Source organism: Plasmodium yoelii, assembly GCF_900002385.2.
Source record: "Plasmodium yoelii strain 17X genome assembly, chromosome: 4".
Lineage (NCBI taxonomy): Eukaryota > Apicomplexa > Aconoidasida > Haemosporida > Plasmodiidae > Plasmodium > Plasmodium yoelii.
Genome location: NC_036176.2, coordinates 300101 through 326291, shown reverse-complemented (window position 1 = coordinate 326291; position 26191 = coordinate 300101). Strand labels below are relative to the sequence as shown.

At 22.1% G+C, this 26191-nt stretch overlaps 7 protein-coding genes across 7 annotated transcripts; 3 read left to right on the top strand and 4 right to left on the bottom strand.

The window, feature by feature from the left end:
* Positions 1-451: 451 nt before the first annotated feature.
* PY17X_0405500 (uncharacterized protein) lies at positions 452-4552 on the bottom strand (the record flags this gene model as incomplete). Its single annotated transcript, XM_719027.2, has 1 exon — positions 452-4552. One exon carries the CDS (start codon positions 4550-4552, stop codon positions 452-454), a length of 4101 nt encoding a protein of 1366 aa, XP_724120.2.
* Positions 4553-7282: 2730 nt separating this feature from the next.
* Positions 7283-8566, top strand: PY17X_0405400 (circumsporozoite protein precursor; the record flags this gene model as incomplete). Its single annotated transcript, XM_723123.3, has 1 exon — positions 7283-8566. One exon carries the CDS (start codon positions 7283-7285, stop codon positions 8564-8566), a length of 1284 nt encoding a protein of 427 aa, XP_728216.3.
* Positions 8567-9628: 1062 nt separating this feature from the next.
* Positions 9629-10364, top strand: PY17X_0405300 (1-cys-glutaredoxin protein-1; the record flags this gene model as incomplete). The annotated part of the gene is made up of 3 exons (XM_726057.2): positions 9629-9832; positions 9945-10043; positions 10161-10364. 3 exons carry the CDS (start codon positions 9629-9631, stop codon positions 10362-10364), a joined length of 507 nt encoding a protein of 168 aa, XP_731150.2.
* Positions 10365-10957: 593 nt separating this feature from the next.
* Positions 10958-11465, bottom strand: PY17X_0405200 (ribosomal protein L44; the record flags this gene model as incomplete). The annotated part of the gene is made up of 2 exons (XM_726058.1): positions 10958-11056; positions 11253-11465. 2 exons carry the CDS (start codon positions 11463-11465, stop codon positions 10958-10960), a joined length of 312 nt encoding a protein of 103 aa, XP_731151.1.
* A 1265-nt stretch (positions 11466-12730) lies between these two features.
* On the bottom strand, positions 12731-16447 carry PY17X_0405100 (conserved Plasmodium protein, unknown function; the record flags this gene model as incomplete). The annotated part of the gene is made up of 1 exon (XM_718593.2): positions 12731-16447. One exon carries the CDS (start codon positions 16445-16447, stop codon positions 12731-12733), a length of 3717 nt encoding a protein of 1238 aa, XP_723686.2.
* Positions 16448-19411: 2964 nt separating this feature from the next.
* On the top strand, positions 19412-21001 carry PY17X_0405000 (uncharacterized protein; the record flags this gene model as incomplete). Its single annotated transcript, XM_718592.2, has 1 exon — positions 19412-21001. The coding sequence occupies one exon, from the start codon at positions 19412-19414 to the stop codon at positions 20999-21001; it is 1590 nt and encodes a 529-aa protein (XP_723685.2).
* A 1686-nt stretch (positions 21002-22687) lies between these two features.
* PY17X_0404900 (inner membrane complex protein 1e, putative) lies at positions 22688-24226 on the bottom strand (the record flags this gene model as incomplete). The annotated part of the gene is made up of 1 exon (XM_718591.1): positions 22688-24226. One exon carries the CDS (start codon positions 24224-24226, stop codon positions 22688-22690), a length of 1539 nt encoding a protein of 512 aa, XP_723684.1.
* Between the last annotated feature and the right edge of the window lie 1965 nt (positions 24227-26191).

The following is a 26191-nucleotide window of genomic DNA, read 5'->3' as shown; positions in this document are numbered from 1 at the left end:
AAATAATTCTATAAAAACAATTCTATAAAAATAATTTTATTTTTTACTTTCATTTTTTGCCTTAATTTTTACTTCCATTTTTACTTTAATTTTTTTGTTAAGAATAAGCTATTTGTAATTTTTTTATTTTTTTTATTTTTTTATTTTTTTTTATTTTATTTTTTCATTAGTTTTATACCCTTAATTAGTATTTCGTACAGCCAATTTTTATCCAACGTTTTGTCTTATGAAATGCATAATTTTTTAATTAACTTTACAACTTGTTTTTTTTTGTTTTAATCATGCATGTCAAACAGTTTTGATTACACACACAAATTAAAAATAAAACTGAAACAAAATCATGCAAAATAATAAAGCATATACATATATATATGAATGAATTTTAGACGGAATAGTAGAGAATTGCATGAAGAAAATAACTTATATACAAAAGCAAAGTATATAGAGAATTTTATTTTTTAAAAAAGACATATTTCAACATTTTGTATATTTTTTTTAACAAATAAAAAACATATTTATGTTCACATAAGAATAAAATAAAATAATGTGAAAAAAGAAATTTTAAAAAATATATTTTTTTTTTTATAATTTTTTTGGATAAATAGGAATAATTTTTTAAGACATAAAATAAAGTGAAATTATTTTTTTTCATAATTTTAAAAAAAATATATATATCTCTATAAATTTTGTAAAATAAAGGAAAAGATTTTTTTAAATCAAATTTATAATTATTTATTTCGTTATATGTAATAACCAAATTATTTAGTATACTATTTCGAGTTGTATAACTAAATTGGTTATTTTCGAAAATGTTTTTTTTCACACATTTTATCATGTTATTATATTTTCCAATACTACAATTATTTATATTATTGAAATTTATATTATTCATATTATTGAAATTTATATTATTCATATTATTGAAATTTATATTATTTATTTCATTGTTATTGTAAAACGATATACTATTTTCAGTAATGTCATATTTTTTAAACATTCTATATATATGTAATGAATGTTCATAAATTAAATTGATTATAGATTTAAAAAATATTGAATAATAACCTTTTGTTTGGCTAGTTATGTTTTGCCTAAATTTTTGTTCATATTTTTTTTGCTCACTTTTTTTTTTTTCCATTTTTTTATAAGCATTTAAAATTGTTGTACTAATGTCCGTGTGTAAATTATACATATCAACGGACGAAATATAAAAATGGGTAGTTATCCATTTTTTTTTTTTTTTTTTTTTTTTTTTTCCTTGGTAAAAATAAAATGGCTTGTCGCCACTTAAATAAAATTTAAATATTTTATTGATTTGTTTTATAATAGTATGTGTTTTATTTTGTCTTTTTTTACCTTCAAAATTTGCCCTAAAATTTGTGTAATATTTTTTGAAAAACTTTAGTTGATTATTATAATGAATGTCTAATTTGAAAAAAAAATTGAAAATTATTTTATCCAAGTTTTTATTTTTTTTTATCTCATTTTTGGCTTGTTGATAAGAAAAATATGTGTGTGGTTCTTCATTTATATTTGTGTAATTTTTTTTTCCCCAAAATAATAGTGGCAAAATTAAATTATAAAATAATTCAAGAAATACCAAATTACAATTACGCATGCAATATAAAACGCTTCTTAATCCATTAGCATAAAAATGTAAATACCACAATTCTCCATAATAAGCACTTAATAATTGAATAATATTTTTTGAGAAATTTTTGTAATTTTTTAAAAACAAGCTTATTTTTTTAAACAAAAAAAGGGATGTCGAAATTATGATATCTTTTTTTATATTGTCGCCATTTTTGATTAAATAAAAGTCGAAATAAATATTTTTTACATGTATATATTCTGGACTTTTATTTGCACACGTGTGTGTATTTTCTCTTTGATCTTTCTTAAATAAAAGAGCGTTTTTTAATTTTTCAGTGTTGTGGGAAAATTTATTTCTACAATTAATACAAAAAGAAAAATAAAAAAGGTCAGCAATATTATAGTTTTGAATGAGTGGGTTGTCTTTTTTATCAACACTGGAAGAAAATGATAACAAATGAGTATCGTAGGGTTTGAATTTTTTTTTTATTTTTGTGTCTTGATAACTAATACTTTCAGTATTTGCATAATTTGTACGATTTGTATAATTTGCATAATTTGTACGATTTGTACAATCTTTATAGCCATTTATATGGTTGCTTATTTTTTTTGTGCAATACAAACATTCTTTCTGAACAATAGGAAAGCTACAATTATATACGAAGACATTTTTTCGTATTATCACAAAAAAAATTTTTCTTAAATAAGCAATAATATCTTGATATAAATTTTTTATGCAAAATAAAAGATAGGAATTATGAATTGCATAATAATAAATATTTTTGTACAAAATATTTTTATAATTTTGGGGGATTATTTTATTTTTTAAAAGCATAGTTTCCTTAGAGGGAAAAAAATAAAAGCTGTTGTAAAAAATAAAAATGTGTGAAGCTGCCATATAATTATATGTTTTTTTCTCCAAAATTTTAAAAAACAAATTAAAATTTTTCTTTATATATTTAAAATTTTTTTTATTAAAATAAGTAAGTGTATTTTTTTCGCTCTTTTTATTTTTACACTTTTTTTCAATTATATGTTTACGGTTGTGAGAAGACTGTTTATAGAATAGTAATGATTTAATAATTGGTTTTCCTTTTATGTATGTTTTTTGTTTTTTCCATATTCCTTTTTGTATTCTTTGGTAATTATTAATGTTGTCAAACGAATCATTTTGAAAACTTTCAATTTCAGAATATTTTTTCACGATGCCCTTTTTAATGTCTTTTTTTACATTATTTGTGCATATAAAATATTGAGGTAAGAAAATGTCCATATCATTTTGTTTCCATTCATAGATGTAAGTAAGATATATATATTTCTTTATACATTTTTGTATGTATATATAAAAAAGCATATTTTTCACATTCCATAAATATTGATTACTGGGATCGATTTCTATTAATTGATTTATAAAATAATTTATTTTATCATGAAGTTTTGAATCCCCACTTTTTAAAAGAATTATAATAAATAAAAAGTATAAGTTATAATAATTGTTATTGAGTATGAGGCATATATATGCACATGTTATTGTAAAGAGAATATATTTTTCATTTTTGTCTTTAGTATTATTGTTAGCATATTTATTTATATCTTTTATTTTATATTTATACAACAATCTATAAAAGTTTGTTTCAGAATGTTCACTGCACATTTGAAAGGACAAAGGTTTTATATTTTTATATTTATTTATCGATTTTAATATTTTAAAATATTGTGAAAAAATTGGAATATTGGTTATATTTATTTGTTCAGAATTATGATAAACAAACTTAAAATAAAAGAGAGTTAAATACTTTTTAAAAAATATAGGACAATCAATAATTTTTCTTGAAACTGTCTTAATAAATTTGTCCTTATGAAATATTTTTAGCAATAAAATTTTAAATATTATATTTGATTTTTTTATATTTTTTATGTAACTTATTAATGGAATATAATTACTAAATAAGGAGTTCTCCTTTTTTATTCTGATAAAACTTAAAGGGTCATTATTCTCTTTTGTAAATACTAAATGAGGTTTTTCATATATTTTATAATTTATTCTTTTTAAATAATCTAAGCATATTTTACTTAAAAATAATAAAGACTTTTTACATAAAACAATAATTTTTTTTTTTTTTTTTTTTTTTTCTCCACACACATGATCACATTTTATTTGTTCTTTTCCATTTTCAACAATATTTGTGTTATATTGGTCGTCAAATATGTATACATGATGTAAATGATTGTCTACTAACTTATTTATAGAACTATATTTTATATTTTGAAAATATCCATTATTAATATATTCATAAAAAGTTTCTCCTTCATCAGAAACTGAGATATTTTGTTTTTGACTTTTTTTTATAATTATGTATTTTTTGTCTTGTTTTTTTTCATTAGCCTTTTTCGTAAACAATAAAAGAAACAAAAATAAAAACAATGGTTTGTCTTTTGTTTTGATAATTTTATTTTCGAAATGTAACAATGCTATGATATATGTCCCAAATACATGAAAAAAATCATTGATTTGTTTATCAGTTTTTTTTTCAAATTTCTTTTCACTCTTATTTTCTGACATGTAATAATAATGAAGTATTTTCAAAAGGTTAACATTCCATTTGGCTAGATACCTAGCTATTTTTTTTTTTTTTTTTTTTATTTCACAATATTTTTGAAAATTAGTTTTATTATTTTTGTTAGTTGTTTCCCCTAATATAATACGTGAGAAAAATGTCACTAAATGCTTGTTTTCATAATCTACAATAAAATCAAAATTTATCAAGTTTGAAAAAATCAAATTATTTAAACTTAATTCGTTACAAGAACATATCTCAATGTTATAATTATTTGAATGAGTAAAGAAAAATGTTTTAATATATCTCTTAAAAATGTAATAAATTAGAATATTTTCGAAAACGGAATAATATTTTCCCTTATCCAACATCAAGTGTAGGTATCTTTCAAAGTCTATCATGGTTTTGTATGCATATTATTTAAGGGTGTGTTAAGGTTGCTTTTCTATAAGTATTTGCATATGTATATTAGTTTAGCTATTATTGTCCTTATAAAAATATGTATGTATATTATTAAATATACATACGAGGTTGGAGAAATGGAAAATTATAGAGATGGAATAAAACTATTCCATAGGAGTTATTTCCAAAAAAATTATTTTTAGCCAACATTTGCAAGGAGACTATTCAATTAAAAAAATCATAAAAAATAAATAAATAAAATAAAGTAAAATATATTAATAAAAATTTCGGCTTAAGTGCAGAAAAAACGGGAATGTAATGAGACGATCCCCAAGGAGAGTTTAAAAATTAAAAAATGCTTATTGTTAGAATAAATTTTAATTAATCTTAATTTTAATTAATTTTAATTAATTTTAATTAATTTCAATTAATTTATATATTTTCTTTTGTTTACAAAATTAACAACAATAAAAAAAAAGATGAATTGAAGGTGTTTGAAAGAATATATTGCCACATTCCATTCCTATACTTATCACAATTATATAAACCACTATTGAAAATGCATATATATAAAATAGAAAAATAATTCAATATAAAACATAAAAATATAGTCTCAACAAATTACATACATATGTAAGTATTATTTAAATGTGTAATATATGAAAATAATGAATGTGGTATATAAATTAAGGACCAAACCAAATATTAAATAACACATACAAAAAATATATCTATAAATATTTGACTTGAATTACCTCCGTTGTTTATATTCGTTATAATAAATATTTTTTAGTATTAAAATAATACTACTAAACTTGTAATTTTTTTTGATTATTTATATTATTGTAAAAAAAAAAAAGAAGAAATGTAACCAAATTGAAAAAAATAAAAAGAAACAAACCAAAACCTTAGGAAGAAATATTTGATATATTCATAAAAGAATTAAACTGTTGAGAAATTTGTTTATTTTTTTGACCAACTAAATTTAAAATCTTCATTAGCTTTTCAATTTCTCTTCCAATCTGTACACATTTATTCTCATTTTTATTTGTTTTTTATAGTATAAAAAGTATATAATATTTTTTTACTATGTTTCATATATATTTAAATGTCTAAAAACTTATTTTATGCAATCATATACACAAAAAGGGAAGATGGAATATACTAACCTGTAGTCCCTGATATATTTGTTTTAATAACATGCATTTACAAACCTCGTCATTTTTACAATACCTCTTTATTTCTCTCTCTTTCTCGCTCTCTTTCTCTCTCTATATATATATAATATATATATATATATATCTGAATAGCCGTTTTAATATAAACAATATATTATAAATTGTAGATTATATCCGTTGGTACAAATCTTGCAAGCTTTGTCCTCATGTTGTAAAAAATAGCTAATTTCATAAACCAATTTATTATGACTGTTCATAAAAAAAAAAAAATATATTTAGCTAGATTAATAACTTGGATGTTTGCAAGCTTTACCAAATGGAAAATAACTATAATTTTTATTTAAATAATTATATCATAAATTATTCTTTACATGTATAGAAATGCATATACACAAATTAGTGAGTAAATATGAGCACACTTTTACTTTGTCCAGCCATTATGCCCTTATTTTTAGCATATACATATATGTATGTATATATATTTATTTATATTTGTGTGTATATTCCCCTACGTAACAAATATGCAAGATGGTTATATTTTGTATAATGTTAAAATGGGGCTATTTGTACATAAAAGTTGTTCTATCAAATAATGTACTGCCCTTAAAAGCTAAAAATAATTATATATTTTTTTAATTTGAGTTTTTTTTAAATTATAATCATTTTTCACCATAGACAAATGAAAAAATGGTGAAAGCATGCATATATATGTATGAACATTTTTTAAAATATAAAAAATGATTATAATCAGCGATATTATATATATTTGTTGCTATATATATTAGCCTATATATATATGTGTGCATATATATTTCTTTTCCACCCTCAAGTTGAGTAAAAATAATTAACAAGCATAAAATTGTTGGGTAATGTGTTATGCATGCATATATTTGTTATTTGTTTGTAATTAAAATAAAAAAGGTACCAAATATTATGTACATATTTTTATATTGACATGCATATGGGTTGGTTGTAATTGAGGAATATAAGGTTGTACCATGGAAAATGTAAATGATATAATAATTTGCATGCAGTTTTTTTATCAATGAAGAGAAGATAAGGGCTTGTTATAAGATATAATATAATTCTGCATGCAGCTTTTTTATTTCTATATCATGAGCTTATTGAAATATGTTCTGCATTAATAATATATCAACTTATTTATATATATAAAGCTATAAATCATTATATTTTCATTCCAAAATATGTTTTAAATTAAATTAAAAATAATTAATATGCAATTAAAAAATATATAACACATTTATATAATATTTTATTTATTTTATTTTTTCTACAATTATATATATATGTAAGCATATTTGGTTTTATATATTATATTCTGTACTTTTTCAATTATATATTTTCCTTTTTTCGTTTTAAAATATATATTTATAACCCCAAATAACGTTTAATATATGTGAACAAATTGTCGTAATATATATCTTAGTTTATTTTTTTTGATAACCCTCACATAAGACAATCCTTATAAAAAGAATTAAAAAAAAAACATTAACACAAAACAAAACTTATATATACACACACATATTTAAAATGAAGAAGTGTACCATTTTAGTTGTAGCGTCACTTTTATTAGTTGATTCTCTACTTCCAGGATATGGACAAAATAAAAGTGTCCAAGCCCAAAGAAACTTAAACGAGCTATGTTACAATGAAGAAAATGATAATAAATTGTATCACGTCCTTAACTCGAAGAATGGAAAAATATACAATCGAAATATAGTCAACAGATTACTTGGCGATGCTCTCAACGGAAAACCAGAAGAAAAAAAAGATGATCCCCCAAAAGATGGCAACAAAGATGATCTTCCAAAAGAAGAAAAAAAAGATGATCTTCCAAAAGAAGAAAAAAAAGATGATCCCCCAAAAGATCCTAAAAAAGATGATCCACCAAAAGAGGCTCAAAATAAATTGAATCAACCAGTAGTGGCAGATGAAAATGTAGATCAAGGGCCAGGAGCACCACAAGGGCCAGGAGCACCACAAGGGCCAGGAGCACCACAGGGGCCAGGAGCACCACAGGGGCCAGGAGCACCACAAGGGCCAGGAGCACCACAAGGACCAGGAGCACCACAAGGGCCAGGAGCACCACAAGGGCCAGGAGCACCACAAGGGCCAGGAGCACCACAGGGGCCAGGAGCACCACAAGGGCCAGGAGCACCACAAGGACCAGGAGCACCACAGGGTCCAGGAGCACCACAAGGACCAGGAGCACCACAAGGACCAGGAGCACCACAAGGTCCAGGAGCACCACAGGGTCCAGGAGCACCACAGGGTCCAGGAGCACCACAAGGACCAGGAGCACCACAGGGGCCAGGAGCACCACAAGGACCAGGAGCACCACAAGGACCAGGAGCACCACAGGGGCCAGGAGCACCACAAGGGCCAGGAGCACCACAAGAACCACCCCAACAACCACCCCAACAACCACCACAACAGCCACCACAACAGCCACCACAACAGCCACCACAACAGCCACCACAACAACCACGCCCACAGCCAGATGGTAATAACAACAATAACAATAATAATGGTAATAATAATGAAGATTCTTATGTCCCAAGCGCGGAACAAATACTAGAATTTGTTAAACAGATAAGTAGTCAACTCACAGAGGAATGGTCTCAATGTAGTGTAACCTGTGGTTCTGGTGTAAGAGTTAGAAAACGAAAAAATGTAAACAAGCAACCAGAAAATTTGACCTTAGAGGATATTGATACTGAAATTTGTAAAATGGATAAATGTTCAAGTATATTTAATATTGTAAGCAATTCATTAGGATTTGTAATATTATTAGTATTAGTATTCTTTAATTAAATAAACATTACACATTATTATAAATATTTATATATTATATAAATATTTTATATACATATAATGTGTGTAGACTTTATTTTTTGTATTGTGAACTTTCCTCATTTATTACGATTATTTTTATATATATACATATTTAATATGTAAATTAAAAGAAAAAAGAAATAATAGAAATCTTATTATATTTATGATATAAATTAAAAAAATAAAATATATATACATTACAAAATTTACTTTTTTTAGTTTATTTTTTTCGTGTTTATTATATATGTAATTAACTTGTTATGACGATATCGAAACTTTATTTTTGAGAATATATTTTTATGAATTAGAATATTAATAATTATTATGGTTATTTGTTTGGGAATTTATATAATTTACAATATTATTTAAGGGCAATCTAAAAATATTTTATTGTTATGATATTTGAAACATTTTATGTAGCTATCCAAATTATTTATTTGTGTAAAATATTTAAATAAATATAAAAGTTACTAAACTGAATATATGTCCAGAAGATAATTTATCGGGATGTATAGATCTTCATAATACAAAATATACAATATTCGTTATTACTTTCTCGAAAATATTTTTTGTATTTTTTTTTTTTGCTAGCTTTTTTTAAAAAAAAAAAAAAATTAATATGAAATAATTAAAAAAATATGAAAACCTCGGTATATATTTATGGAAATAATTTTTTTCTATTATGAATTGTTCATATAAGTAGATCTCCAAAAATATAAACCAATATCTTTAAGATATGGTCCACAAAAGGGTGTACATAAATATGTATAAGCATGATATATAGTTAAAAGGCTTTTATTTTATAAGTGAAATTTTACGCATTTTAAAATTATTATATGACATTGTAATAGTATATAGTATTGGTTAATTCGGCTAATATATATTATATTTTGTAGCGTTTTTTTAAAAAAGCTAGCTATACCAAATAATAAAAATAAAAAATTATGAACAAAATATACTTTTTATATGTGTAAATAATTCCAACTAGCTATTTTGTGTCTTTTTCAATAAAAATACATGACATGTCATATTTTTTTAAAAATGATAATAAAAAACAAATTTACTATTTTTTCACCTTTAAGCAAAGTTGTAATGAACACGAATAGTAACTTATTTCGATTCGTGAGTACTCAAAAAGCTAAATTTAGCAACTCTTCGGAAAATAATAAAGGAGAAACACCTGAAAATATTATAAATAATAATGTTACTGACTTTAAGGACTTTGAAAAGACAGAAATATATCAGGTTAATACAAACCAAAGAAAGGACAAATATTTTACATTTTAAGTCCCTCCTCATGTATGCATATTATATATTAAATTTATAAATATAATTTTGTTTTATTTTTTGAATGCAGGATTTAAAAACAAAAATCAAAGATATTCTTGAGAAAGAAAAGATCGTATTATTTATGAAAGGAACACCTGAACAACCTTTGTGTGGATTTAGTGCAAGTGTAATAATTTATTAACTTTTTCATTTCATTGTCTGTTTTTAAATGCACACAATTTATAATAAATAATAAAATTTTATATTATTTTTCTTTATTTTATATGAATATATTTATAAACAGGTAGTTCAAATACTAAATAAAGTAAATGTGAAAGATTATGTTTATATTGATGTAATGAAGAATAGGAACTTACGTGAAGCAATAAAAATATATAGCAATTGGCCATATATTCCTCATTTATATGTAAAAAATAATTTTATTGGTGGTTGTGATATCGTTTCAGATTTGTATAACAAAGGAGAATTAGAAACCATTGTTAAATAATTCATTATATTATTTGAAAACATATTTTTTTTTGTATAATATACAAAATTTTAGAACTTATATATATATTTTTTTTTTTCAAAATTAAAACGAATTAACAATATTCTGAGAAATACATATTAAGGCGTTATATAGCCTTTAGAATTATTTATTTTTAGTAAAGGGAAATTATTCTATATGTCACCACATTTTGTACATATATATATGTATATTTCTATGCGCGAAAATGCGTAATAATATGCTTATATATATATATGTATATTTCTATGCGCGAAAATGCGTAATAATATGCTTATATGCTTAATGCTTATATGCTTATATGTTTACATATTTAACACCTTGGTACATATGTGGTAAATATTTTACTATATATAGGTAACATTGTTGTAAATTACATTTTTTTTTAAAAAACAGTTAAAAGTTTTGTTCAAGGATCTTAAATAATGTTTTTGTGTTATTAGTGCGGGCCTATGCATATATAATATATACATACATAGTAACGCCAAATTGTAAATAAATATTTAACGTGTAAAAATATAAAAATCGTTTATATATATATGTAACATTAAAAAATGTATATTTGTATATCAGGTTTAGTATACTGCTCCTTTCTTCTTCTTATCAGCACCCATTTCGAATGTTTTGCATCTTTTCAAGGTTTGAAATCTCTTTTTTTTACATTTTGTACATTCCTGAAATGAAAAAAAAAAAAACAATGGATATAATATAAATTAGGGTTTTGTGAAAATAATACCAAAGCGTATAAGCGATGTAGTAAAGGTAGCTCTCTCTCTATCTCTATACATATATATATATATTTATACGGAAGAGATATGGGTACTTAATTATATTTCGTTATATACACATTTTAATATTATAATTGCTTACCAATTTAAGTACAATCTTTTTAGTGGTTTTTGCTTTTTTTTTAAAAACTGGTTTTGTTTGACCTCCAAAACCTTTTTGTTTCATATCGTATCTTCTTCTTCCTAAAGATGCCAATCTTTCTTTTCCCTTTTTATATTGGCTGACTTTATGCATGGTATGCTTTTTGCATTTATTACTGCAATAGGTTTTTCGTGTTTTTGGAACATTTACCATTTTTAATAAATTTTAATTACAATTAATAAGTTAATAAAATGTTAATTATAATAATTATTATTTCTATGACTTATTTATTATATTATAAATAATATAATAGTTTAATATTTTTTTTTTTTTTATTTACGTTGTTTTATTATTTATTTCAAAACATCAATAAAAATATATAAAATATTTTTATTTATATATGCAAAATTGTTTATATTTTTATTCGCTAAATTTTTGGATATTTATTGATTATTTGTATTATTATTTTATTTATCTTTTATGTTTATATTTATTTATAAAATAGGTAAGGTATTTTTAAAAAATATTCCCAGTTTTTTTCAAGTATATACAATAATAGAATTGTAAATAGTGGCAATATATATTATATACATACGCTTTAATAGTATAAAAAAAATAGTAAAATATATAATATACAATAATAATACTAAATAAACAAAAAGAGTCAATTTAAATATACCAAAAATATTGTGCTTTTATTTTCCCCTTTGGAGGCCAAAGTGGGCTTTTAATTTTTTTCCGGATCATATAAGCGCAATTTGCATACAGCAATATTATTATATATATATTATATATTACATTACATAGTATTATATAAAACGGCTAAGCAAAAATTGCCGTAAAAAAACATAAACATTTTTATGTTTTAAAATGTAAATAATTTAAGAATATCCTTAAAAATTTTTTAATTTTAAAATATAATATTTATATTTTTTTCCATTTATAATTTGTAACATTTAGAAAATTAGGTACAATATATATCATGCTTATATATATGTAAGTAGCGTGTAGGTAGTTTTGGTAAATTGTGAAATATATTATTTTGTTTTATTCTTGATTAATAAAAAGTGGTATATTTATATATAGGACAAAGCAAATATACAAACTTAATTATTAAAAAGTTATTAGGAAAAAAATAATTGCATATTATGAAAATATATATGCATATAATAATACTTATAATGGGAAAATATATAATATATATCAAAAGGGTAATAAAATGAGTCTTTAAAACGTTTTTTTTTTTATATTGCATATATGGTACAAACACACAATAAAATTAACTACAATGTAAGTTTAAATGTTTTAAGCAAATATAATGAAAAAAAAACAAAAAATAAAATAAAATAAAATAAATAAAATAAAAGAAATGAGAATAAAAGTAATACGCTAAATACGTTAGCAACATTGTGGACAAAGATACCAACTATATTGCTAAAGAATGTATATATTTTTTTTTTCGATTTTATTATATATTTTTAATTACGCGTTTTACAAAAAAAAATCATTAATTTATCAAAAAAAAAGTATACAGAATTATGGAAACGTTTAAATACGTTTGGTCCTTCATTTCCCTCACAAACAAGTTTTTTAATATTTTTATAAGTATCATATGGTAGAATTATTAATTTTTTTTTATTATTTTTAGCGGAAATATAAGGATTATACATGTACATATTTAAAAGTATATTATTTACTTTTATATAATTTTTGTTTTCATACTTTTTTAATTCATTAAAATATTCATTTTTAGCATTAACATAATGATAATCGAATTGTATTTGTAAGGTTGTAGACATGTTTTTTATTTTATTAACATTATCTTTATCACATTTATAATAATTTGTTTCCTCTTGATTTGTATCATTTTCTCCTACTACCATATTTTTATTTATATTTTTTTCTATTGTTTTACCTGACTTGTTCATAATTAATGTGTTTATTGCACTAATATTTTCTTTACAATGAAAAATAGTCGAATTATTGGTAGGTGTTGATGTGGTACTATCATTGCTAGTTATACTGTTTATATATGATGATATAAATTGTTCAAAATTTAATACAATGAAATTTAATTTATTTTTTAGTATGATATTTTCTTTTTTAATTAATTTACTTTCCTTCATATATTCGTCTAATATTTTATATAAAGTATTATTGCTTATTTGAAAATTTGAATTTTTTCCTAAATTTGCAATTAGTTCTGTTAAATCTTTTTCAATATGTGAGACTGGATATGTGTTTTGGTTTGCATAATTATGTTCTTTAAAATAATTTAAAAATATATTACTCAACCCATTTTGTTTATTTGTAAATATATCTTCATTATTTACATTAACACCTTCGACATTATTACTCACTTTTTGCTCATTTTTAAATAAGTTACTTTCATTTGCGTTATATTCTACACATGAGATATTTCCCTGATTAAAATTGTTCATATTATTATTCTGAAAATTCAATTGTTTTTCTTCAGTTATCTCTTTTTGTATATTTCCTTCCTCAAAAACGTCAATGTCAGGACCGATTAGGAGACACTTCAAATTGTTAGTGAGAGATTTTGGAAATTTAAAAAATGGAATAATATATAAAATAAACTTTTTTTTATTTTCTTTAGTAATATATTCATGAGTTAATTGAATAAAATTTGAAACACACACATTTAGATCTTCTGAATAAATATTAAAAAATTTATGAACAGTTAATATAATTATGATTTTATTTGCACACTTGTTAATAAAATTAGTAAAATAATCTTGTGTGTTTATATTTTTTTCAATATATTGATTAATTAAATGAAATGTTAAATAAAAATTATGATTTATATGATTTATAAATTCTAAATTTGTGATATATTTTTTTGATAAAAAGTAAAAATAAGATAATTTATTCAAAAGATGTATATAATAGTTAATTTGTTGTTTTTTATAGGAAACGTCGTTAGTAATTTTGTCATTTTTAAGATTATAACATGTATTATTATTGAAACATTCCATAAATATATTTAGCACCATATTGTACAAATTTGGTGATATATTATTAATATCATTATGGAAAAGTTTTATAAGATTATAAATAGTTATATATTGCAAATAAATATATTTTTTGTTATATGTTTCCAAATTTGAATTTAAAATATTATAATGTTTTAAAAAGTGATTAAGAATTATATTTTTTATTTGGGAATTATTTTGAAAATATATATCATTAAATATGTATGACATGTACATAGCAACATTTTTCTGACTTGTGCAGGATAAAAAATCAGTACTAAAAGATTTTGACATTGCATAATAATTTGAAAACGCTAGTACGATTTCATTACAAAATAGGTTAATATTTTTTTTAAGTGTGCTAATTATTTTTGTACTTTTTATATCTTTTATATCGTTTACATTTTTTACATTTTTTACATTTTTTACATTTTCGTTATGTCTTTTTATAAAGTGATCATTTGCAGTTATTACACTTTCCATCGAATCGTCGGATGTGCATTTATTTACATTGCTTGTTAATAAATATTTAATATTGCTTATTAATGAAATAATTTTCAAAAAAATTTCTACTCCATCTTTATTTTTAGATACTAAATCTTTTAAGCACGTATTATTGTACCTTAAGTTTTTTAGCATATTAAAAGAAAAATTGAGGAAAAGTAAAAAATTGTTTTTTTTTTCTGAACATTCATATTTTTTAGGAATATCAAACTCAGTTTCTTTTGAATTTTCCAATTGATTAGTATGTAGATCTTTTAAAAATGATGATTTTGCATCAATAAGTGTATCTAAATTAAGAATTTGTTTATTTTTTATATGTAGTAATGTATTGATTGCTTCTAAGACATATAATTCATCGATCAAAACATTTCTATGTATTACATATTTAATTTTTTTAACAATAACCGTTAATAATATTATACAATATTGTGCCCAAAATTTATTATTTTCAATATTGTAATTTAAATGAGTAAATTGGTCATTCCAACATTCTGTATCTAGAGAATATGACATAATTTTTTTTTCATTCTTTATTTCAGAAAAAGAATTAGTATAATTTATTTCTCCATAATATTTGTTAATAATATTCCAAGTAAAGTTTTCTTTTTGTATATAAAAATAATTATTTCCTATTTTTTTTATAAAATTGTTTGAAATAATTTCTTCATGTGAGCTAGCCAAATATAATGAGTGCATATGAAATGGAATAATCTGATTCAATGTGTTTAATAAATTAACTGAATATGTATAATTATAATGATGTTTATATTTATAAAAATATTTTAAAAGTGTAGTTAAAATAAAATCAATAAATTTTATATATATATTTATTTCTATTACTAAAATATTTAGTATATCTAACAATTCTAAATATATTTTATGAAAATCTGATTTATTCATTGTTGTGTTTATTTCTTTTGTTTTGAAATTTGAGAAAAATTTATCTATTTGCACACACAAATTATTTAAAATAAAACTTGTCATTTTATCAGAAAGGGAAACTGAAACGAATCCATGGGACTCAACCCTATCGGTACTAACAGATTTGTCTCGTATTGTATTTACATTTTTCATAACATTTGTGTGAATATGAAAAAATGATATCAAAGCATAAACGTCTAAATTATTAATTTGTTTAAATATTTCATTTATTTGTTCTTTGTTAAAATTTAGTTTTATTTCAGGTAAAATTATATTTATATATTCATTTGGAATTTGTATATAAAATAGATATTGATTTTTATATATGCATATATTAGTTTTAATTATTTGATGAGATTGTAAAGGAATTACATTTTTATATTTTGTTAAAATGTTTAGTAAAATTGAAGTATTTATTTTATGAATTGTTCGGAAAATATTTTTTAATTGTGAATATATAATAGGATTAGCTGTGATATTATAAGTATTATTTTTTTTGTTAAAAATAATTTTTTTTTTATTATTAATATGTTTTTCTTGTTGATATTCTTTTTCATTTATAAAAGTAAGTGTGTGATTCCTTTCATTCATATAATCTTTGAGAAAATTAAAATTTTTGAAATGAACTATCGCATATTTACATTTTGGGTAATAATTATTTTTTACTAAATAATAACCTAAAATAATATTATGGATATATATGTTAATTATTTGTTTCCCTTTTATATTACCAATATTAACAATATTGTTGTAAAAATATTTCGATAATTTTAGCATATTTTTGTCATTTTATTTAGTATATCTTTGTATATTCCTTTATTGTCTCTTTTTATTTTTTTTTTTTTTTCTTTAATTTGAGGTAACAATTTTGTTAAAGTATAAAATGAAGTTGTTTATTTCAGTTTCCAACCAAAAGGCATGATCTTAAAAAAGCTAACATTATTTTTTTTTTTCGCATTTTTTATATGGGCATATGTACCCTATATCCTTAATATATTTGAAAAAAAATATAAAAAGTATAAAAAATGTATATTTATATATTATATATATATATATTTATATATTTATATATATATAGATAATTGGTAAAAATAAATTTTAAAACAAAAATGTGCACAAAATATTCATGTGTGCTCATCAACTTAATAAAAAAAAAAAAAAAAAAAAAAATAAATAATAAATAATAAATAATAAAAAAAAATATGAAAGATATGAAAAACGACAAACCAGGGTAAGAACAAACTTGTAAGATATATTAAAAATGATTTAACATTTTTATTGCCAATTTTTAGTGTTATAATTTTAACAATATTGCTAGAGGGATGGAATAGCATGAGCTTTTATTATCCTCACATTTGTTTGAATTTTTGTACAATTTTAGAAAGCATATAATTTATTTTTTACATTAAAAGGGAAACCATTTGCACACACATCCTTTATGTGTTATATTTAGATATAGTTATGTAAATAGAATAAAGAAAGGATATTTAAAATATTTTAAAACATTTATAGCCTTTTTTTTAACACAAACATTTGTTTATATTTAATAGTTTTCATATAAAGAGGTTAAAACAGCAGGATAATAAATTTTCAATTTTTATTTAGCCTTTCAACTTTTATTTAGCCTTTCAACTTTTATTTAGCCTTTCAACTTTTATATAGCCTTTCAACTTTTATATAGCCTTTCAACTTTTATATAGCCTTTCAACTTTTATATACCCTTTCAACTTTATATATGATTGGAATTATTTAATTAATTGTGGAAATATAACATATGATTGATAATAAAAATAGACTTAAAATATTTTATAAATAAGTTTATTTATATAAAAATAAAATATAGAGTCATATATGCAAATGTGTAAGAATTATAATATGTCTTCGTAAAGTGCACAAATAAATTTCTGTTTCATATTACATAATTTTCCTTAAACAAAAAAAAAAGAATATTTTAAGTTTGCCTTTTAAAAAATAATAAATTTTTATAAGCTTTTGTTTGAATTGTTATGAAATAACATATAATAAGTATATGTGTGTACTATATTCTAATTTATTTAATTTTTATCATAAAGGTAGCATATTTTTTTTTAATGCCATTTTTTTTATTCGAGGTGGAAAATAGTTCATTTCTTTATTTTAAAAATTATATTTTTTTTATACTTAAAACATTTGTTGCATATTTTATGGAAACAAAATGTATTGAGCCTATTTTATCTCATGTGCTTTTGCAGATATATTTATTTGCTTTAGCTCGGCGAGCATTATGCTTCATTTTTTGTGGGCTCGTTTGCAATGTTGAAAGGGAAGAGATAAAATTTGTTGGCAAGTAAGAGATAAAATTTGTTGGGAAAGCGATAAACAATTTTGGGAAAGCGATCAAATTTTTGGGAAGAGATAAACATAGTTGAAAAGGAAGAGGCAATCGAAATAAAACAACTACATAATTTATATTTTTACTATTTATTTAAAAAAATAATATTATAAATATTTATGCCTTTCCAAAAAAATAATAAATTAGTAAATAAATCAATAAAACCTTTTTTTTTTTCTCTTAATATTTTTATATAATTGTATACAAAATTTTTTAAAAATTAGAATTGTAAAATTTAAGAGGCACTGAGTTTTAACTATACTCCTATTTAAGCAATAAGTTTTAATGTTAATATTTATTTAATATATGCATTATGAATTGTATAATATAATATAATATAATATAATTATACATTTATATTATACATTATATATTTATATTATATTATTGAATTGCTAGCCTATTATGAAATATAAAACCTGTGCAATTTTTACTATAAATTGTAAAAATTTATACGCAAAAAAATATATTATCATACATATATACACATATATATTATATAAATAAATAAATATATATATATATATAAATAAATATATATAATAATATAGGCATAAAGTTTTAAAAAAATAATATAGGGTTTATGTACTGCCCCAACAACATATCTAAAAAAAAGAAAAAAAAAAATTAGTTTTATTTATAATTATACTAGTAAAAAAAAATTCTCTAATTTAGAATTTTACTTATTTTTAGAATGGTAACATATATATATTATTGGATATTTATGTATAACATTTTTATTTTAGTGTATAAGAATAGTTTCGTATATATATATAATAGTAGTAGTAGTAAAAATTAACTATTTTTTATTTATTGTTTTTATTTTATAAAATTTGTACATTTGTATAATTAGTGAAGAATTTTACATTTCAAAAGTAATAAGCACATATAATTTAAAAAAAAAAAAAATTCTTTATTTTTATACATTTTGACTAAAATTAATTTTTTAACATTGCAAATTATTTTACATTGTTTCGTAACAGTTTTGACAGGATATATAATTTTCTAAAAAATAAAAATATGGTCACTATATTTTTACTAAAATAATATATTTTCCCAAAGTTTTATCATATATAATTTTTATGTATTTATGATATATATGCCCAGATTTGGCAAAACATTTTATGTACATTATATGTCTAGGAAGATTGTTATTTTATTTTTTTTTTAATAAGGTGTATAGAATGGTGGAAGAAAACTGATTTAAAAATTAAGTGAAAGATATTTATTTGTATTATAGAAATTTAAATTTTATGTACATACATAAATAGGTAAAGAGGTTGGCCAATTCGATATATAACAGATAAGGCTAGTGTAGTGGATAAGGAAATATAGAAGTATATAAATATAGAAGCATACAATATTTGAAAATGAAGAAGCTGCTATATAGAACAGACGAAGAGACCGTTGTTTATGATAACGTATTAGAAGGGTTATATTCGCTATATAAAACATATATTTTAGAATTAGAAAATGAATTTAATTATTATCATTTTTATAAACCACTTCTTACGAGTGGAGACTTTTTATCAAAACCTATGATATTGTTATTAGGACAATATTCAACAGGAAAAACAACATTTATTAAACATTTAATAGAAAAAGAATATTGTGGAATGAGAATAGGTCCAGAACCAACTACAGATAAATTTGTTGCAGTTATGTATAGCGAAAAAGAACAGTTAATACCTGGTAATGCATTAGTTAGTGATATTACTAAACCCTTTTCACAATTAGAAAGCTTTGGTAATAGTTTTTTATCAAAATTAGAATGTTCAAATACAAATAGTGATGTGCTAAAGTCTTTAACAATTATTGATACTCCTGGTGTATTAAGTGGAATAAAACAAATAAGTAGAGGATATGATTTTGAAAAAGTTATATATTGGTTTGCACAAAGAGTTGATTTAATTTTATTAATTTTTGATGCACATAAATTAGATATATCTGATGAATTTCGAAGATGTATACAAGCAATAAAAGGGCAAGATTCTAAAATTCGAATAATTTTAAATAAAGCTGATACTATAAATACACAACAATTAATGAGAGTATATGGATCATTAATGTGGTCATTAGGTATTGTTATAAACACACCTGAAGTAAATAGGGTATATATCGGATCATTTTGGGATAGAAAATTAATGTATGATGAAAATAGAAGTATTTTTGAAGATGAAGCTTCTGATTTATATAAAGAACTTTCTAAGATTCCAAGAAATTCTACTATGATAAGATTAAATGATTTTATAAAACGATGTAGAACATTAAAAGTTCATATTTATTTATTAACTCATTTAAGACAAAAATTACCATATTTTAGAAAAGATTATATAAAAGGAAGATTAATCAAATCTTTAGAAAAAATTTATGAAGATGTGGCAAGAGAAAATAATTTACCACTTGGTGATTTTCCACCTGTTCAATTTATGAAAGAAAAATTACATGATATTGATTGGACAAAAATACCAAAATTAGATACTAAAAAAATTGAAAAAATAAATAAAGTATTAAATGTACATATACCACAATTATTAGAAATGATTCCAAAAGAATCTGCTACTGTTGATATGTATAAAGTTGGAATAAATGAAGGTACTATTGTTGAAAATAAATTAACACCCTTTTTAGAATTAACTTCTGGTGAAATACCATTATGGGTTAAACAAAAATATTTATTGAGTCCTATAGATACATCAAAATATTCCGACGATTTTTACAAACTTGGTCCTAACGATTTTGGAAAATTATCAGGAGAACAAGTCAAACCTGATTTGATTAAAAGTAAATTGCCAAGTTCAGTTCTCCATAAAATATGGAATTTAGCGGACATAACAAAAGATGGATATCTTGACCTTTTCGAATATTCGCTAGCTAGACATTTTATCGAAATGAAAGCTGAAGGCTTTGACTTGCCCTCCAAGGTTCCCAAAGATATGATCAATTCCCACGAGTACTGACCCAAAATAGGATGAAAATAAATGAAAATAAATGAAAATAAGACAAAATAAGACAAAATAAGACGAAATAAATGAAAATTTTTATGTGAAAAGTATGCTCGCCTTGTATACTTTTGCTTTATGCATAAATAAGCCTTGGCAATAAGCAAGGCACTATAAATTGGTTGGGATAAGGGACAAGGGTTTTGTAGATTATATATGCTACCATATTTTCTACTTAATTTTGTACATAACATTCCCATATATATATATATATATGTTGCATTTTTTTACGTATACATATTTCGCATACAATTTGACTTTTCATTTTTTTTAAATACATAATAGTAAACATTTGTTGAATTTTTAAAAAATTACATAATTTATGTTTTAATATATGTGCCATAATTTTTTAATATTTTAAGCTTGCCTGAATTTTTTAACACTTTTTATACATTGGTCCGGTGCGTACATATAACACACATATGTGTGCATTTTATATTTTTTATATTCTGATGTTGTTCTACTTTGTTTATTTTCGATATTACATATTTAATTTTATTTTTTTGTTCTTTATGTGTAATACAACTAAATAAATTGATTTGTAAAAGTAATTTTCTTTTTTTTTACTTTTAAATGAAAATAAGATCAACAATCTTGAGTTATATGTCAATATATCCAATACTTTGCAAGGAAACCATAAATTTAATATTTCCTTCCTGACATAGCAAGGTAATATATATGCTATAAAAAGTGTGTGTCTTTAAGTTTTTTTTTTTTTTTTTAAAAAGGCATAAAATTTATGCATTTTAGCTATCTAGCTATTTTTAAATATTATTATTTTTGGTGTAACAACAACATTGTGAAAGAATGATTAGACCTATGTTATCGTCATTTTTTTCTTTATATATATAATTGGAATAATTTTAATAACATAGAGAATATGAGTACTCATAATGTTATAGATAATTGTACACACTTAATAAATATAAGGATAATATTCTGACTGTTCATAAATTTTTGGTCTGTTTTTTTAAATTATTAAAATAAAAAAACGTAAATAGTTTATAATAATAGTAAAAATATATTAATAGTATATAGTTGTCAATGAAGCAATAAAAATGTTAAAAAAAAAATATATTGCAAAAATGCAAATATAACAAGAAAACATTTGTGTGCAAAATAAGTAGATAAACACGTGATCAAATAAAAGAGAATATTCATTGTGGATACAATTACAGCAACAGCTGAAATATTGGAGCTTCAAAGTGAATAAATTTGACTATTTAAGCAAAACACGGAAAGTTGTGCATATATGCGTAATGCACACAAATAGGTGGTTTCGCCATGGTTTGTCAAAGTAAAACAACAAAAAAATTCAAGAATTTTTTATTTGGTAAGACAATTTTAATTATTCTGATAAACAGATAAATGAATACGACATATTGTATACATATAAAATGTGTATGTAGCTATATATGCACGTGTGTGTGTTTTAAAAAACAATTTGTTGGTGTAATTTGACAAAAAAACGTTCATTCTACTCGAATTCGAATTCTATTTTTAATTTGGTCTATTTAATTTTGCAAATCTTGTTAACTTTGCAAATTTTTTTTATTTTTTTTATTTTCTTATTTTCTTAATTGGCAATCTCTTTAATTTGTTAATTTCATGCACAAAAACCGAAGCCCACTTTCGAAGCCAAAGTTACTCGTTTAAGACGGGTGGTACAATGGGGGAAACGATTGGATATGGTTTTTTTAGTGGAATAGTTGCCATAGGGTAATTCATTGAGTTATTAATTCTTAAATTGGCATTAGGGTCATATGGTATTTCATTATTAAAGTTTGGTGAGGAACAATTCATGATTGCAGGATTATGAATGAAGTTGTATTGATTGTTAGTATTATCGATTGGATTTATGGATTGGCATTGTCCTAAAACATGCATGTTCATAATGTTAGCATCCATAGGTATGTTATTTATGTCTCTGAATGTATTACCACTATATTGATTGATAGAATTTTTAAAATTTATATTTGGATTAATATTATTTTCATTTATCTTAAAAAATTCATTATTTTTATTATCATTATGTAATAATAATTCGACTGAATTGTTTCTACTTTTCGAAGGTTTTTGGTTATTATTTTTATTCCAATTAAACATAAAACATCCTTTGTTGTTTTGGGATGTATTGCTACCATTTGCAGTACCATTTTTTGATATGTTAAAATTGTCTTCTTGATAATATAATGGCAATAAAAATGGATTATTCATGGCATCTTTTGGTATAGGATGTTCTATAATACGTTGGACATGAACAGGTACTGGTATTTCTTTATATCTTGCTTCAATTTTAGGACATAGAAATTCTTGAACAATTTGTATTTCGACTGGAACAGGTACATTTCTATCTACCAATTTTTCTACAGGAAAAGTTCTATAATGTGCCATGGGTACTTCAACAGGTTTTGGAATATGTCTATATTGTGGCGAAACTATATTTCTATATATATGTTGTACATGTGGTACTTCTACAATTTTTTCCACATGAAATGGTCTATCTATAATTTGTGTATATGGAACATCTCTTTTAACAACTTCTGGAATATATTCAGGTATTTCTTCTATTTTTTCTATATTAATATTTTTTAATTCAATTTGAGGTATTTCAACTATTTTCTCTTTTATTACTTTTTTGGGTACTGGAATTATTCGTTCTTGTACCATTACCTTTGGTACTTGTATGATTTTTTCTTGGTATACATATTGTGGTACTTCTATAATTTTGTCTACTATTTTTATTTGAGGTACTTCAACAATTTTTTCTTGAAATATGGTTTTGGGGCATTTCTTTATTCTTTCATGTATAACTGGTTTAGGTACATGTATAAGTTTTTCTTGTAAAATAACATGAGGTACTTCTACTAACTTTTCTATGTATTGAACTTGTGGAACTTCTATAATTTTTTCTTCTATTTCTGGTTTCATTATTTCAATGATTTTTTCTTGAATTAGCGGTTTTAACATTCTTGCATTTTCTGGGATTTTGTCTAAATAATTGTTTTCATTTCCATTATTCGATTCTTTTAAAAATATATTGTCCATTACGTTATATTGTTGGTCACCTTGAGATTTTGTTTTCCCATTTTGATCCACATATTTAGTGCCACAATTGCTAGTTTCACAAAATTTATATCCTTGATTGTTATATGTGGAACCCTCTCCACAATTGTTCTTCATTTTGTATGGAAAATTAATAAATTTTTTTTTTTGGCTAGATTTACCCAGGCCTTAGATAAAGGGTGAATTATTAATTTGACAAAAAGTGTGCAAGGGGTAAATATTTTTGAATGCCACAAAATAACAATATATCAAAGAGAATATTATTGACGGATAATTTGCGCAAGATTATAAAGAATAAATCGTATGGAAAAAGGGGGGGGGTCTCTGTATAAATTATATACTTTTATATTATTTATTTTATGTGAAAAATAATAAATATATACAAACAATATAAAAGAAATAAAAAAAAAAATATACTATTTATAATGCTCAAGCTTAAACTAGACAAACGGACACGAAATTAAAACCCATACTATATGATAAGTTATTAAAGTCTATTAAAACATATTATAGAAAGAACAGAAAAAAAAAAAAAAATATATATATATATCACATATTTATATATTTTTTCGTGTGAATATGTAGACAGGTTATAAAAAAACAAAAAGAAAAAAAAAACACTTAAACAAACAAATTACAAGAGTCAAATTAAATTTTTTTTAAATAATTTAAATATATATTCAAGTTCAATGAAACTAAGTTAATTTATGCTTATTACGCTTATTTGTAATAAATGTACTATATAATATATGTATAATGTGTTTATTCACATATATATATATATACACATATTTTGTTTATTAATGAGAAATATATATTTTTTTTGAGTGTATATATAAAATTAAACTTATAAAAAAAAAAAACATGTCGTAATTTTGTAGAATCACGCACAAAATAATTGTGTGTGCATAAAAATTAGTAAAATAGGGAAATAAAATTAATATATATTTTTTTTTTACCTTGCCGTTCATATTTTTTTGTGTCCGAGTTTTTGTTTTTTTTATACTTAATACATATATAATGTAGAATTTGTTTAAAAAAAAAAAAAAAAAATGAGTATTTTAAGTGTATATTTATAGTGTTATATTTTAATTTAGGCAAATAAATGGGTTTTAGGGTAAAACCGCATTTATAATAATAATTATAATAATAGCAATAGTAGAATAAAAAAATATATTAAATTAAAAATGTGTGTAAATTTTGCTAATTATATTATAAATTATTATTTATTTAAATATGTTGTTGCACACTGATTATTTATTTCTTTAGTATTGATTAGTATATTTTTTACAAATCATTAAATGAATGTATAATTGACTAACACAAAAAATTAAGCATTAATTTTTACAAGATAAAAAAAGGAAAAAAGAATAAAATGTGTTAATGAAATAAATAAACAATTTTGGAGGTAATATAATTTTTTTTTCCTCCCCCGAATTTGTAATGTGTCAAGAGTTAAAGAGTTTGAAGTTATGATGTAAAGTTGGTATAAAAATAAAGAATTTTAAATTGGTCCACAATAAAAAATTTTGAACTGGCCTAAAATAAAAAATTTTGAACTTGCCTAAAATAAAAAATTTTGAACTGGTCTAAAATAAAAAATTTTGAACTGGTCTAAAATTCTTGTAATAAATTATTCTATTTTCATAAAGGTATGGCATTTCTTTTAAGGCGAAAAAAATATATACCTTTTAGACAAAGGGTAATTAATAAAACATGATATAGAGATATTTATAATTATAAAACCATTTATTTTTAGTAATATAAAATAATGAATGTTTATACAATGTTATATTTTTTTTTTAATTTTAAGATCAAACATATGTATGTAAAAATGCACATTAATGCATTTGGGTTTATTACCATTCCCCCTCTTATTCTTCCATTTCATAAAGAAAATATTATAAATTTATATAAAGTGATAGTATATGAATTAATATTCTATATATTGTATTAAATAAAAGACATAATATATATAAGATAAATTTTCATGATTCTATCTATTGTTAATTGTACTTTATTAAAAAAATTATTTTAGTTTTATATAATTAGCTAGATCATATAGAAATATTTTAAATATGT